The sequence below is a fragment of the Arachis hypogaea genome, chromosome 19 (assembly GCF_003086295.3).
Source record: "Arachis hypogaea cultivar Tifrunner chromosome 19, arahy.Tifrunner.gnm2.J5K5, whole genome shotgun sequence".
Classification (NCBI taxonomy): domain Eukaryota; kingdom Viridiplantae; phylum Streptophyta; class Magnoliopsida; order Fabales; family Fabaceae; genus Arachis; species Arachis hypogaea.
Genome location: NC_092054.1, coordinates 18,861,850 through 18,876,893, shown reverse-complemented (window position 1 = coordinate 18,876,893; position 15,044 = coordinate 18,861,850). Strand labels below are relative to the sequence as shown.

The 15,044-nt window shown below is 43.1% G+C and overlaps 1 protein-coding gene across 1 annotated transcript; it reads left to right on the top strand.

Annotated features, from left to right (window-relative positions):
• The first annotated feature begins 828 nt into the window (after positions 1-828).
• LOC140182181 (uncharacterized) lies at positions 829-2,355 on the top strand. The gene is made up of 2 exons (XM_072228312.1): positions 829-1,620; positions 2,071-2,355. Exons 1-2 carry the CDS (start codon positions 829-831, stop codon positions 2,353-2,355), a joined length of 1,077 nt encoding a protein of 358 aa, XP_072084413.1.
• The last annotated feature ends 12,689 nt before the right edge of the window (positions 2,356-15,044 follow it).

Genomic DNA, 15,044 nt, shown 5'->3' with positions numbered 1-15,044 from the left:
TTTATGGCCCAGTTCACTACTAGGATCACTAAAGCCAAACACCCCATCAGCTTGCTTGGGGCCACACAAAAACAAGACGAATCCACAAGAAAATACCTCGACCGCTTCAACGATGAATGCCTAACGGTCGACGGACTCACGGATTCCGTCGCAAGCCTTTGCCTGACCAATGGGCTAATGAACGAAGATTTTCGCAAACACCTCACCACCAGACCGGTATGGACCATGCATGAGATCCAGAACGTCGCCAAAGACTACATCAACGACGAAGAAGTCAGCCAGGTCGTCGCGGCCAACAAACGGCAGCACGGCAACACCCAACGCGGCAATTTGGCTTCTCACCATAACCCAACACCCAAAGAGAATCAACGAGACCACCTTCGGCCGACCAGCCGGCCACCGAGAATAGGCAAATTCTCTAATTACACGCCCCTAACTGCACCAATTACCGAGATATACCACCAAATAGCAGATCGAGGCATCATTCCGAAAGCCCGACAACTCAAGGAAAGGACAGGAGGCAACAAAACCCTCTACTGCGAATACCACCGAGGTTACGGTCACAAAACACAAGATTGTTTCGACCTTAAAGACGCCCTCGAACAAGCCATACGAGACGGCAAACTCCCAGAATTCGCTAAAATCATCAGAGAACCAAGACACGTGGAGAGAGACAGGTCACTGGAGAAAGAAGGACGTAACCCGAGAACCCAAAAGCAACCCCCTAGAAAAAGTCCAGAGGAAGACCCGACCATCATAGTAAATGTCATCACGGGTAAAGATGCACCATGCAAGTCAAAATCCACGATAAAAAAAGACCTCAAGGTAATGGCCGTCAGAAATCAAGCCCCAACTCCCATGATCGACAAAGCAATAACCTTCCTACCCGAAGATTGCCAGCATGGCACCGCAGCCGAAGACGCACCCTTCGTGATCTCGGCGAGAATCGGAACCGGACTAGTCCGAAGAATACTAGTAGACACCGGCGCAGATTCCAACATCCTCTTTCGAGGGGCCTTCGACAAGCTTGGGCTCTGCGACGAAAATCTCCAGACGCACCGCAACGGTGTCACGGGACTCGGGGACAACTTCCTCAAACCGGAAGGCTCCATCACACTCCCCCTCACCATAGGAACCGGTGACAAGAGGAGGACAATCCTAGCCGAATTTGTGGTCCTAAAAGACTCCACTACCTACAACGTCATCCTCAGAAGAAAGACGATCAATGACTTTTCGGCCATCATCTTTACCAAGTACCTCCTTATGAAGTTCGTAGCGGAGGACGACTCCATCGGGACCATCCATGGAGATCGGGAAGTCGCGGCAGAATGCGACAACACCAGCCTGGCTTTACGGAAAAAATCCCGCGACGCTGCCGGGATATTCCTAGCCGACCTAGACGCCCGACAAGACGGCCAGCCTAGACCAGAACCAGAAGGCGACATGGAGAAACTGCAAATAGGACAAACCAAGGACGAGTACACCTTCATCAACAGGAACCTCCCCTATGACCTAAAAGAAGACCTTTCCCAATTTTTAAAACAAAACAGAGACCTGTTCGCTTTCACGCCAGCCGACATGCCGGGGATAGACCCCAACTTCATGTCCCACCGGCTAGCCGTAAACCCCAAAGCCAAACCCGTAGCACAAAGAAGAAGAAAAATGTCAGCAGACCGAGCGGCCGAAGTCAAGAGACAAGTACAAGCCCTGCTCGAAGCAAACTTCATCCGAGAACTCCCCTACACGACCTGGTTAGCAAACGTTGTACTTGTAAAGAAATCCAACGGAAAATGGCGAATGTGTGTCGACTATACGGACCTCAACAAAGCCTGCCCAAAAGACGCCTTTCCCCTGCCGAACATCGACGGACTAGTGGACTCCGCATCCGGACATCGATACCTCAGCTTTATGGACGCATACTCTGGCTACAATCAGATACCCATGCACCGACCCGACGAGGAAAAAACGGCGTTCATCACCCCCGACGGCACGTACTGCTACACAGTCATGCCCTTCGGTCTGAAAAACGCCGGAGCAACGTACCAACGGCTCGTCAACAAAATATTCCAGAACCTATCCGGAACAAAACTAGAAGTCTACATAGACGACATGCTCGCCAAAACTGACTCCGACGAACAACTCATCAGCGACCTCAAGGTCATAATGGACACCCTAAGAAGGCACCAAATGCGACTCAACCCAACAAAGTGCGCCTTCGGAATGGAGGCAGGGAAGTTCCTCGGCTTCATGATTACACAACGCGGAGTTGAAGCCAACCCGGAGAAATGTCGTGCCATCCTCGAGAGACGAGCCCAAAAAACCTACGCGACGTTCAGAAGCTCACCGGCCGACTAACAGCCCTATCTCGTTTTCTCGGAGCATCAGCCCAAAAAGCAATCCCCTTCTTCAAATTAATGAAGAAAGGAGCCCCCTTCATGTGGAAAGAGGAGTGCGAAGCGGCATTCCAACACTTCAAGAAAACCCTGGCGGAACCACCAATTCTTGCCAAACCCCAAACAGGGGAAACCCTGTACTTATACCTCTCCATAACGGAAGAAGCACTCGCGGCGGCACTCATCCGAGAAAACAAGAAAAAGGAGCAAAAACCCATATATTTCACAAGCAAAGTCCTACAAGACGCAGAGACCCGCTACTCGCGCCTAGAAAAACTAGCCTTCACCCTCCTCACGGCATCCCGACGCCTGCGGCAATATTTCCAAGCCCACCTCGTAACGGTTCGAACCGACCAAGCAGTTAAACAGGTACTACAGAAGCCCGACCTAGCGGGAAGAATGCTAGCATGGTCCGTCGAAATATCCCAATTCGACATCAAGTTCGAACCCCGGTACGCAATCAAAGCACAGGCCATGGCCGACTTCATCGCCGAGATGACACCGGGAAACACCCCTCCCGAGTCATGGAAACTACACGTCGACGGCTCCTCGAACGTCACTTCCGGAGGCGCCGGAGTCATTCTGGAAAGCCAAAACGGCGTCGTAATCGAACAATCAGTCCGATACGATTTCCCGGTCTCAAACAACCAAGCAGAATATGAGGCCCTCCTGGCAGGACTAACCCTAGCCAGCGAAGTCGGGGCAAAGGTCCTGGAAATCAACACGGATTCGCAAGTAGTCAGTTCCCAAATCAACGGAGACTACCAAACGCGAGATCCCCTGCTACAACAATACCTCGCCAAAGTCAACAAACTAAAAGAAGAATTTGACCAGGTAACCATACAGCACGTCCCCAGGGAAAGAAACACCAGAGCCGACCTCCTCTCTAAACTTGCCAGCACCAAACCAGGACACGGCAACAAATCGCTAATTCAGGAGGTCGTCAAAACACCGTCCGTATCCCTAACAGCCGACACCCACCTGACGCACTCCCACCACAAGTCTTGGACCTACCCCATCCTACAGTACCTCCTCAACAGAACACTGCCCGAAGACCCCAAAGAGGAAAAACGAATAAAAAGGAGGGCCGCCGGCTATACGGTCGTCGCGGGACAACTATACAAACGTGGACTCTCGCAACCCCTGCTCAAATGCGTCGAGCCCGGGAACACGGAATACATACTCCGCGAAATCCATGAAGGCTGTTGCGGACACCACATCGGAGGCAAAACCCTTGCCCAAAAAGTCATCCGCGCCGGCTACTTCTGGCCCACGATCATCCGGGACTCCGTACAACTAGTGAAAAACTGCGACAAATGCCAAAGGCACGCCAACATCCACCAAGCCGCCCCGCACCAGCTCAGCATTATATCGGCAGAACGGCCATTCGGCACCTGGGGGATCGACCTTGTCGGACCTTTTCCCATGGCACCAGGCCAACTCCGATATCTCATCGTCGCCATAGACTATTTCACCAAATGGATCGAGGCCGAGCCACTAGCCTCTATCACCGCGACCCAATGTCGAAAATTCCTCTGGCGACAAATCATTACCCGGTTCGGGATCCCCGAGATCGTCATCTCGGACAACGGAACCCAGTTCGCCGACACAAAATTCAAGGAATTCCTAAGCGGACTACGCATATCCCACCGCTTTAGCTCGGTAGAACACTCCCAAACAAACGGGCAAGTGGAATCAGCAAACAAAATAATAGTCAAAGGCCTCAAGAAACGACTCGACGAAGCCAAAGGGCTATGGGCGGACGAACTCGGATCGGTCTTATGGTCGTACCGCACGACCCCCCAGACAGCTACCGGGGAAACCCCCTTTCGACTAACCTACGGCACGGAAGCTGTCATCCCAGTTGAAATCGGCAACCCAAGTCCGCGAAGAACAATCGGGGGCAACGACGAAGAAGCAGAACGAGACCTCACTGATGAAATAAGAAGCGTAGCCCATCTCAGGGAACTAGCCCTAAAACAAAGAATCAGCCTAAGATACAACAACGGAGTCATTCGGCGAGAATTCACGACAGACGACCTCGTCCTACGGAAAGGAGCGTACAAGCTCGAACGGCTTAACGGTCACGAAGTCCCGAGAACGTGGAACGCCGCCAACTTACGGCGATACTACTCCTAAAACCAACCCAGGTCTCCATTTCCCCACCCCCCCCCCCGATTTTCTTTTACGCTTTCGCTTTACTTATTCAGTCGTTGCAAATTTACATTTCAAAACTACGCCTATGTATCAAATTCGGGTACTCTTTCCCGCCAACAACGGAGGGTTTTAACGAGGCCCACCCATCAATAAAATCCCATTACAAAGCTATCCCTAAATTCTTTATTTTTCACACAATGTCCCAAATACGGAACAAAAACACGGCCACAACTGGAGGACCGATCACCCTCCGGGACCAACCCACGGATATCCATATAAACCCGACCACACGACGGTCCACTCATCCCAAATATGGGAACAAGATTAACCAAACGGAATAGCTTTAAAACGGAACATACGAAAAGAGCCCGAACGGCTAGAAAAGTCATTAAAACAAAATCCAAAAGCTACGGAGTCACGGTTACACGGCCCACGGCCAAACCAAAAGTATCCAAAAAACAAAGTAAGTCTAAAAGAGCGGAAGAACAAAAATTACAAAGATAAAGCTACTCGAGGTCAACTATCCGGCCATCGCGAACGGTCTTGAATGCTCCCATCACGGACACATCCACTCCCGGAGCAAGCACTAGGGCCTGCGCCTTTATCGTCTCCTCGGTAGCAGCAATCGCATCCTTAGCATCGGCCAGCAGTTCCGTTTTTTCCCTCTTCAATGCAGCAACCTCGGCATTCAGAGCCTTCGTCTCACCAAGAAGTACGGCAGCCCGGGAACACGCATCGGAAGCCTTGCGCCGCTCCTCACCTAGCTGAGAAAGGAGTGAAGTCTCAACCTCGGAAAGCCGGAGAATCTCCGCCCCGGCTTCCTCAGAAGACTTCACCGCCTTCTCCCTCGCAATCTCGGCAGCCTCGAGCTCCTCCTTCAACTTAGCCACCTCAGCCTGAGATTGGCGAAGTTCTTGTCCAGTAAACCGACCTGAGCCATCACGGGCTCAGCCTTCCGAACAACAACAGCAGAGCGAAGGAGAGCACGATACACTGACTTGGCCTGGAATGAGACATCACAGCCATCAAAATAAGGCTCCGTACCAGGCATCAAATGCTGATCAATGAAACCCGGGCATCAAAACGACGATCCATCACACTAGGCACCAAACCCTCCTCAAAAGTCTCGCTGCTCGGGTCCTCAGGCCTCCTTCTCTTCCGAGAAGCCTCAGCAGCCGACACCACCACAACCTCAGGAGAGTTCGCAGGGCCAGGGAAACTTGAACCTCGGCCCGTGCAGCCGAGGAAATCACCTCCTGAGAAACCGGTTGAGATTCCACGGCAGGATTGGAGACAGGGGTAGAAGGAGACGAGGATCCCTCCTCCCGGCCCATCGCCGCCTTCAACCTAGCCAGAGAAGTCAGCCCACCAGCCATCTCAACTGAAAGAAATAAAAAATAACAAAACATAGTTACAAAAAAGAGAAAAATAGAACATATAAAATCGGGAAAAGAAGACAAGGCACACACCAATATACGCCCGACAAGCCTCGGGATCCCCCATAACGTCCCGAGGATTCAACGGACGCTCACCAAACAAATGCCACAAAACGTTGGCAACGTCCTTATCCTCCTGGGACAAACCATCGTAGGTGAATTTAGTTAGAACCGACGGGCCAGCTTGGAAATTCCAGTATGTCGAAAACCGACGTACGCCCTCCGGCGACAGCCAGAATGGATGGTGCCCCTGGACAGGACGCACCTTAAAATACTCCCACTTAAAACCATGAAAAGAATCCTCAAATAAGCCAAAAATACGGCGATGAGGCTGAGCACGGAAAGACATATACCCCTTCTTATACTTCCCCTCCTTAGTCGGGAGAGTGCATAAGAAAAGAAAAAGAAAAACAGGAACGGAAGCCGGAAGGTCGAGATACCGGCACACCAACTCAAACGACCGCACAGCAGCCCAGCTGTTCTGGTGAAGTTGAGACGGCGCCACGGAACACCGACTCAACAGATCCTGAACAAACGGTGAGAAGGGGAGTCGCACGCCGAGCCGAGTGAACATCGACTCATAAACCCACATCCAATCTGGAACGGTGGGGGAATGCAGATTCAAGTAACAAACGCGCTCGTCGGCGTCTGGGAGGACGAGCTCATACCGCCCCTCCTCATCACCACCACCGCAGATGGCCCCCTGATCACGGAGCCGCTGAAGGTCGCCCTCCGTTATCCGCGACGGAACGCCCCATACATCACTAGTCACCCAACCATAACGATTGGGAACGCCCCTGGAAGGGGCTACTGGAGCTCCCACACCCTCATTTCTCCGCCGTTGCATACCTAAAACAGGGAGGAGCACCACCATCAGCCTGCTAACCCTAGACAGAAGCAAGACAGAAACCTACACACCATTACCAAACCAACACGGCGGTACACCGCCATCACCGAATGAACACGGCGGTGCTCAACCCCTCCAAAAACTCAAAAAACTACCCCCCCCAAAGAAACTAGTTCAACGCAAAACTAAAAACAGGCAGAACAATGCATGGCAAAAGACAGAGCGGCATTCACAAAATAACAGGAAAGAATAAGCGAAACGTGCTAACCTGGAAATGCAGAAAGAACACTTGAGAAAGCTCGAAAAGCAGAAGCAGCAAGCAAAAACCAAAAAACGAAAGACCACAGAGAAAGGAGGAGACTTTCTGTTCAGATAGAAATTCTTCAGAAGAGAATGGAAAAAGGAAAAAGAAAGGGAAACGAGCGAGGAAACTGAAATAAAAATCCAAAACGGTTTCAAAGAGAGGGGCGAAAAGACACAATTGCCCCTAGGCGCAGTTAAAGCTAGTAGGGGCAGAAGAGGGAAAGCGTCCCTTCACATTTAATGACCCTCCCTCGAAAAAAGAAGCTAATAAAGCCTCGAAGAACGCAACAGACACGGCAGAATCGGAGGAGTCACGTCAAACCAAAAAACGGTCAGACGAGCCTTCAGCGAAACCGGAGCCGAGACACCGATCTCCCTCCAAAAAACAAACGAACTCCCGAGACAAACTGAAGCCCACGGTCAAGCATCGCGCCTTTCAGCGACAGACCGACCTTGTTCGCTCCCCCGCTGCGGGGGCAACTGTTACGGATCCGGCCCACCATCCCGGATCCAAGACCGAACCCAACACCGGTTCCCCGGGTCCGACCCGTTCCCCACTTCTAGAAGGCCCGAAAATGGCACTCTCAGATTCCTAACCGACTTTCGAATTCAAACGTCTCCCTTATCTTAGCCAAATAAGATAAGATAAGATATTCTCCATCACCTATAAATAGAGGACCCAGGTCCCTCCAGGTATTCATTCATTCCACAGACCTTATACCTCTCAGATCCATTCTGACTTGAGCGTCGGAGTGTCTTTGCAGGTACCTCCCCCCATCGCCCCAGTCAAGTGATCCGGCATCCGCCTCGACCCGCAGGTTCCCGATCCATCTCTCAACCCGTACCAGAGACATCTTGTACAGATGTCAAGATTCTTCATAATCAGGACAAGATCGTGACTTGAAAAAAGGAAGAAACTTAATCAAGGAAAACATTATGCAAACCTATCCTCATGGTCTATAATGTTAGGGAGACAAAAAAAAACAGTCAGAACTTGCCTTATTTAGTATTCATTAATTGTCGCAACAATTAATAAATGCTAAATAAGATAAATTAGGACTGTTTTTTGCTGATATTTTTTGTTACCAAACATTTTCGTTAATTTATTTTCTTGCATTTCCTTGCTGTCCAAGCATTTTTTTTATTTTCTGTTTTACTTAAAGTTCTCATTTATTTATCAACTTTTTATTTGTTTTTCATATCCTTTATTTTATTTCTCTCTCTTCAAGCATTTTATCTTATTCATTTTAAACTACATTTATTTTATTTTGTACAATTTGTCACAAGTGTTTTGACACAGTTCAATTCGACAGAAACACTAAATAATTTTCGACAAAAACACTAAATAATTTTATTTTATTTTGTATAATTTGCTCTCCAAACTGAGAATTTCATACAAATTTGATTCGATACCCTATTAAGATTACCAAAAATAAAATGAAATACATAAATTTTGTATTTATATTTAAAGCTATATTTATTGGTTGAAATTAAATAGTATATATTTTTAAATTGTAAATTAGTGTTCCTAAATTATATTAAATAGTTGACTATTAATTTTTAGAGTAATTAATAAAAATTAAACTCTGAAACATTTATTTCTACTAAGTATGAAATTTTACATCGATCTTTTATGGAATATTTAAAAAAGTTTAATTTTAATGTACTAACAGTATAAAATATTTTATATAACACAATCATATTTGTCTTTTTAGATGACCATTCACACGGTCAATAAAAATAGCAATTTTTTTTTATAATGTGGTATTACGTGATTGAATGCACATATAAAACTATTTTATACTAACGGTGCATTAAAATTAAATTATAATATTTTCTTAATATTGTCTTAATTATAAACCAAAAAAAATAAATTATTTCTGATTAATTATTTCTTAATATTTTTTAATATTTGTACCACTAACCTTTTATGGAGTATTCGATGATAACTTATTTTTGTTGCATTATATTTCTAGCGTAAGGATCGTATACATTCGTGTAATTAAAGACATGTATGATGGGGTCATAACTAGTGTGAAGACTCAAGGTGGTGTGACAAAAAAATTTTCTATTGATATAGGATTACACCAGGGATCATCCTTAAGTCCATACATTTTCACATTAGTCTTGGAAGTACTCACAGAGCACATCTAAGAGCCTGTGTCATGGTGCATGCTTTTTGCCGATGATATCGTCCTTTTGGGAGAGTCAAGGGAAGACCTAAATAAGAAGTTAGACTTATGGAGAGAAGTTTTAGAAGTGTATGGTCTGCGCATAAGTCATAGCAAAACGAAATATATAGAATGTAAGTTCAGTCTGAGAAGGGAAAACCCTAATATAGAGGTGAAGATTGGAGAAAACTTCCTACGAAAAGATAAAAGTTTTAAGTATCTTGGGTGCATCATACAGGATAATAGAGAGATTGAACATGATGTAAATCATAGAATCCAAGCAGGTTGGTCAAAATTGCGGAGTGCATCTGGTTTTATATGCGACAAAAAAGTGCCTTTAAAACTTAAAGGCAAATTCTATCGCACCGCTATAAGACCGGCTATGCTTTATGGTACGAAGTGTTGGACGGCCAAAGGGGAGCACGAACATAAGTTGAGTGTGGCAGAGAAGATGTTGAGATGTATGAGTGGTCATACGCAATTGGATGAAATAAGGAACGAAGATATAAGGGAGAGAGTTGGAGTAGCACCCATTGTGAAAAAGATGGTTGAATCGCGTCTTAGGTGGTTTGGACATGTGAGAAGAACACTGATAGAACACACAGTTAGGAGAGTGGATGAGATGGAAGATGGATAAGGGACGAAAGGCAGAGGAAGACCTAAGAAAATCATCCATGAGGTGGTCAAATGAGATCTACATGTAAACGGTCTCTCTGTAGACATAATACATGACAGAGCACAATAGCGTCGTTTGATTCATGTAGCCGACTCCACCTAGTGGCATAAGGCTTTGTTGTTGTTGTTATTTGTTATGTTATGTTTAACCTAGCTGCCATTTTCGCTAAAGAATATAAATCGTTAACATTTCTGATTTATTGTATAAATATTAGAGTAATTACCCAAATCAATCCCCAAAGATTTTAGAATCGGACATTTTAGTCCCCAAGAAAAATTAATATACAGATTAATCCCCCAAGGTTTTACTCTGACAAACAAATCAGTCCCCAGTTCATTTTTTAGCAGAATAATTACCCAGATCAGTCCCCAAATATTTTAAAAACGGACATTTTAGTCCCCAAGAAAAACTAGTGTACAAATCAATCCCCAACGTTTCTCTTTGTTAGACATAATAGTCCTCCGTCCAAAAATAAAATAAATAAAATAATTATTATTATTAATTACACAATAATATTGTACTATATTTTTTGTATTTTTTGGACAAAAATAATAATAAATTTATTCATTAAATTCTTATATATATATATATATATATATTCACTCAATAATAATAATAATAATAATAATAATAATAATAATAATAATAATAATAATAATAATAATAATAATAATAATAAAAAGATTATTTTACAAAAAATTTAAGGTTAAAATTATTTGATATTTTTGTATTTAATATAATCAAAAGATGTCCTATGTAAAAAAAAATATATGTTTGTATTAAAAAATATGTATTAAAAGAAAATATTTTAATTTAGATTTATATTAAATACATATTTTTTAAAGTAGTATATCTTTTGATTATATTAAATATAAAAATATCAAATGGTTTTAATCTTAAATTTCTTGTAAAATAATCTCTAATAATTTTATTTATTATTATTATTATTATTATTATTATTATTATTATTATTATTATTATTATTATTATTGAGTGACTATATATATATAAATATATATATATATATATATATATATATAAGAATCTAATGAATAAATTTATCATTATTTTTATCTAGAAAATACAAAAAATATAGTACAATATTATTGTGTAATTAATAATAATAATTATTTTATTTTATTTTATTTTTGAACGGAAGACTATTATGTCTAACAGAGGAAAACGTTAGGGATTGATTTTTTTTTTGGGACTAAAATGTTTGTTTTTAAAATTTTTGGGGACTGATCTGGATAATTACTCTGCCAGAAAATAAATTAGGAACTGATTTATCTGTCAGAGTAAAACCTTGAAAATTAATCTGTGTATTAATTTTTTTTTAGGATTAAAATGTCCAATTCTAAAATTTCTGGACTGGTTTGGGTAATTACTCTAAATATTATGTTAACATCAAGGTGCAAACGTAGGGATTAAATATCCTAGTTTAACATTTAACATAATAATATAAATTTGTGTTAAGAATATATATGTTATAATAACGAGGTTTTTGGGTGAAAATTGAAACGCAGTGGGTGCATAGGGAGTCAGCAACTTCGAGAGGAACAAAAACAAGAGGCACATTGAACATGGAGCAAAAGAAACGCAATTCTTCATGACTTATATAGAATAAGACCCTACATTGATTGTCCCCTTTAATTTGAATGAGCAACACACCTTCACTGAACCCTAAACAACAGCAAAGAGTAAACATAAATTGAAAGACAAGTAAAATTAAAGGTTCACATATGCCTAGTGAGTTTGATATAGCTAGGGAAGAAACGCATTCTGGGCTGACAAGGTTAACAAGAACACATGGAACACTAGTTCATTCTCTATAGTTCACACTACTACTTTTCCAATATTGCATTTCTTCTCTATCCAATCGTGCTTCCAATTTGTCCAATCTTGCTGACTTTGAAAGTTGGGAATTAACAGATTTGGCTCAAGGATTAATCCTGTATTTAACTTGTTAATAACTATTGTTTAAAGATAAAAAAATGTTACCATGGATCATTAGCTGAGTTAAAGTCATTAATAAGGTCACACTTTCACATTCAAGTCAATCGTTGTCACATGTCCAATTCAGATTTGTCCTCTACCCTTAGCCACCAAATTATTCCAGCCGCCAGAGCCATCACCACATATATATATAATTTTTATATTTTGATAATATTTTTTTAAGCAACACTTGTTAAAAAATGTTGTTTAATAAAAAATATTTTTTTAATTTAACCGTATTTTTTTAAAAATCATAATTTTCGTAACATAGTCATATTAAAATGACCCGACCCATATATATATATATATATATATATATATATATATATGATTAGATGACGGTGAAATTCATTTCATCATGGGTATTATTTCAGGCTTCGTCTAGCAGTAATAAAAGAGTATTAAAACACATCGACATTTTTTTAAAAACACATGGACATTCTTTTAGAATGATAATAAGAGGATATTAATATATAATCCACAGCTGAGATTCACGAAATGCACCGATTTAGTCCCCGACTTCCCGATTGCACTAATTTAGTCCTCCAGATTGGAAAAAATGCATCAGCGAGGTCCCCCGCATATTTTCCGGTCAGATTCCTTACCGCCGGGACTGACGTGGCGAATGAGTGCCACGCTGGATGAAAGAAAACGACGTCGTTTTGGGTTTTGGCGCTAAACCCATTAACAGACGACACCGTTTCCACTCAGCATCTACAAAACTTTCAAACCCCCTCCCCCAATATTCAAAGATCACTTCGTCTTCTTCACCTCCTGCGAACTGAAAGCATCAAACCCTGGCATCCTATACTCCTGGCGTGCCTTTTCGAAGTGAAACAATCTAGAGTTCAGTGGAACCTCTTCATCGTTGGCTGAAGATCGGTGAAGGAAGGAGCAAAGATTTTGCGTGGAATCCCCTGTGACAAAGGTAGGCATGCAGAATATTACATAGTATTTTTCTGTTCTACGTAGTGGTAATGTATCGTTCATTATGGATTTTACTTGGGAATTTGGTGTAGATTGATGGGAAACCATGGATGCTATGATAGTGGATAGGGTTTTTGCATTGGGTGGTGCGGGTAGGGGTAATCGGAATGCTCTGTTTTCAACAAGAAAATATGGGCATTTCTATAATGGCATAATGACTGAATTAATTGTTAGTTAGGGATTTTGGAATTTCTCTCTGTTGTTGATTGCAGATTCTATCTTTTATTAAAAATGTTGTATATTTTTTTTTCCGATACAGATGGAGAAGTTGCTGGATATAATGTTCCATCATGGTGGAACGTTTAAGAAGAATGGTGATGGAAAGTTGGTTTACTCACCTGATAATAGAGCTTGCTTAGGTGATTTAGATGAGGATACACTTGATGTCTTCTTCATCAGGAACTATTTCAAGGAGTTGGGATATGACAAGGTAGTTGAGTGTTGGTGGCTGGTTCCGGAGAGGAGCTTGGAGGTTGGATTGAGAGCTCTGACCACTGATGATGAATTAAGGGAGATGTGCTTCCATGCACAGAGGAATGATGGCGTAGTCGATGTTTATTTCGAACATGGAGTTTCGACACCTGAACTGTTGGAGGGGAAAGAAGATGTGCTGTGTCTGGATTATATTCAACAAGAGGAGCCTGGTGGTGAGTTAAACAAGAAGAACACCCCTGAGGATACCTTAAATGAAATGCCACATGACAAAGCTGATCCTGACCCAGATCCTCCTACCCCAATCCCCATTCCAAACAGTCCAACTGCAATCTCAGTCCCTGCTAACACTCCCATCACAAAACCTATGCATGATGATACCAAGTCCATGGCTGATCATGAAAACCCCAAACTCCATCATATATCCAACCCAAAACCCACTACAAAGCCCAATACAACCCCAACTGTCAAGCAGAATCCAAAACCCAAGCAGAACCCGAAGCCCAAGAAAACTCAACCAAAGCCTAAGCCCAATATTACTTCCAAAACCAAGCCCAAATTTAACCCACCTAAAAGAATCACAAGATCTCAGGCAAGGGGACAGTGGAGTGCTAACAAAGGGAAGCAAACTTTTCATGTGGATTTAACTGGAAACAGATCCAGCAGTGATGAAGGGAGTTCAGAGGATGACTCTTATGTCCCTGTGCAGGAGGCCAGCTCTAGTAGTGATGATGAATTGGTTAAACCACCAATTAGGAAAGAGGTCAAGAAGGTTCAGAAGGCCTCAGCCATGGCCAAAGGAAAGGAAAAGATGTATAAAGACAGTATTATGCAAGATGATGATGCAATTGTGGCAGAGTTATCTGATGTAGAGGTGGACCTTGGTTTTTTAGGAAGTCCAGGAGGGGGATTTATGTATGATGCTCTTGACCCGGGTGCAGAGTCTGATGGTGCCAACTCTTGGCACTCGGAGGAGATGAAGACTCCTCCTAATTCTGAAGATGAATTGGAATCTGATGGAGAATCGGATGAATTTCCAATCTTCCAGGAGGGACAGAGATTTGGTGAGTTGCAACTGCAAGTGGGAATGAAGTTTAATACTAAACAAGACTTCAGGGATGCTGTGCGAGAGTTTACTATTCAGGAGGGTAGAAGGATTAAGTTTGTAAAGAATGACAATGTGAGGTGTAGGGCAGTGTGCCAGGTGGAAGAGTGTTGCTGGGTTGTTTATGCCTCAAGGGATCATGAGGACTCTTGCTGGCAAATCAAGACCTTTTATGACGATCATACATGTCCGAGAGAGAATTCTAATAGGGCTGCAAACAGAGCTTGGCTGGCAAGTAAGTTGGTAAAGAAGGTTAGAAAGTACCCCAACTTCAAGCAATGTGAGGCTGCAACATACTTCAGGTCTAAGTGTGATCTCATACTGCATAGGAATTCATTAGCCCGAGCCTTGGCTGATGCAAGAAATATTGTCTACGGGGATGAAAAGGCACAGTATGCCTTGTTAAGGGATTATGCTGAAACGCTGCTAAAGACCAATCCGGGATCCACCGTAAAGATTGGGGTTACTCCACTGCCCGACGGCCAAGTAATGTTTGATAAAATGTATATCTGCCTGAGTGGTTGCAAGAACGGGTTTAAAGC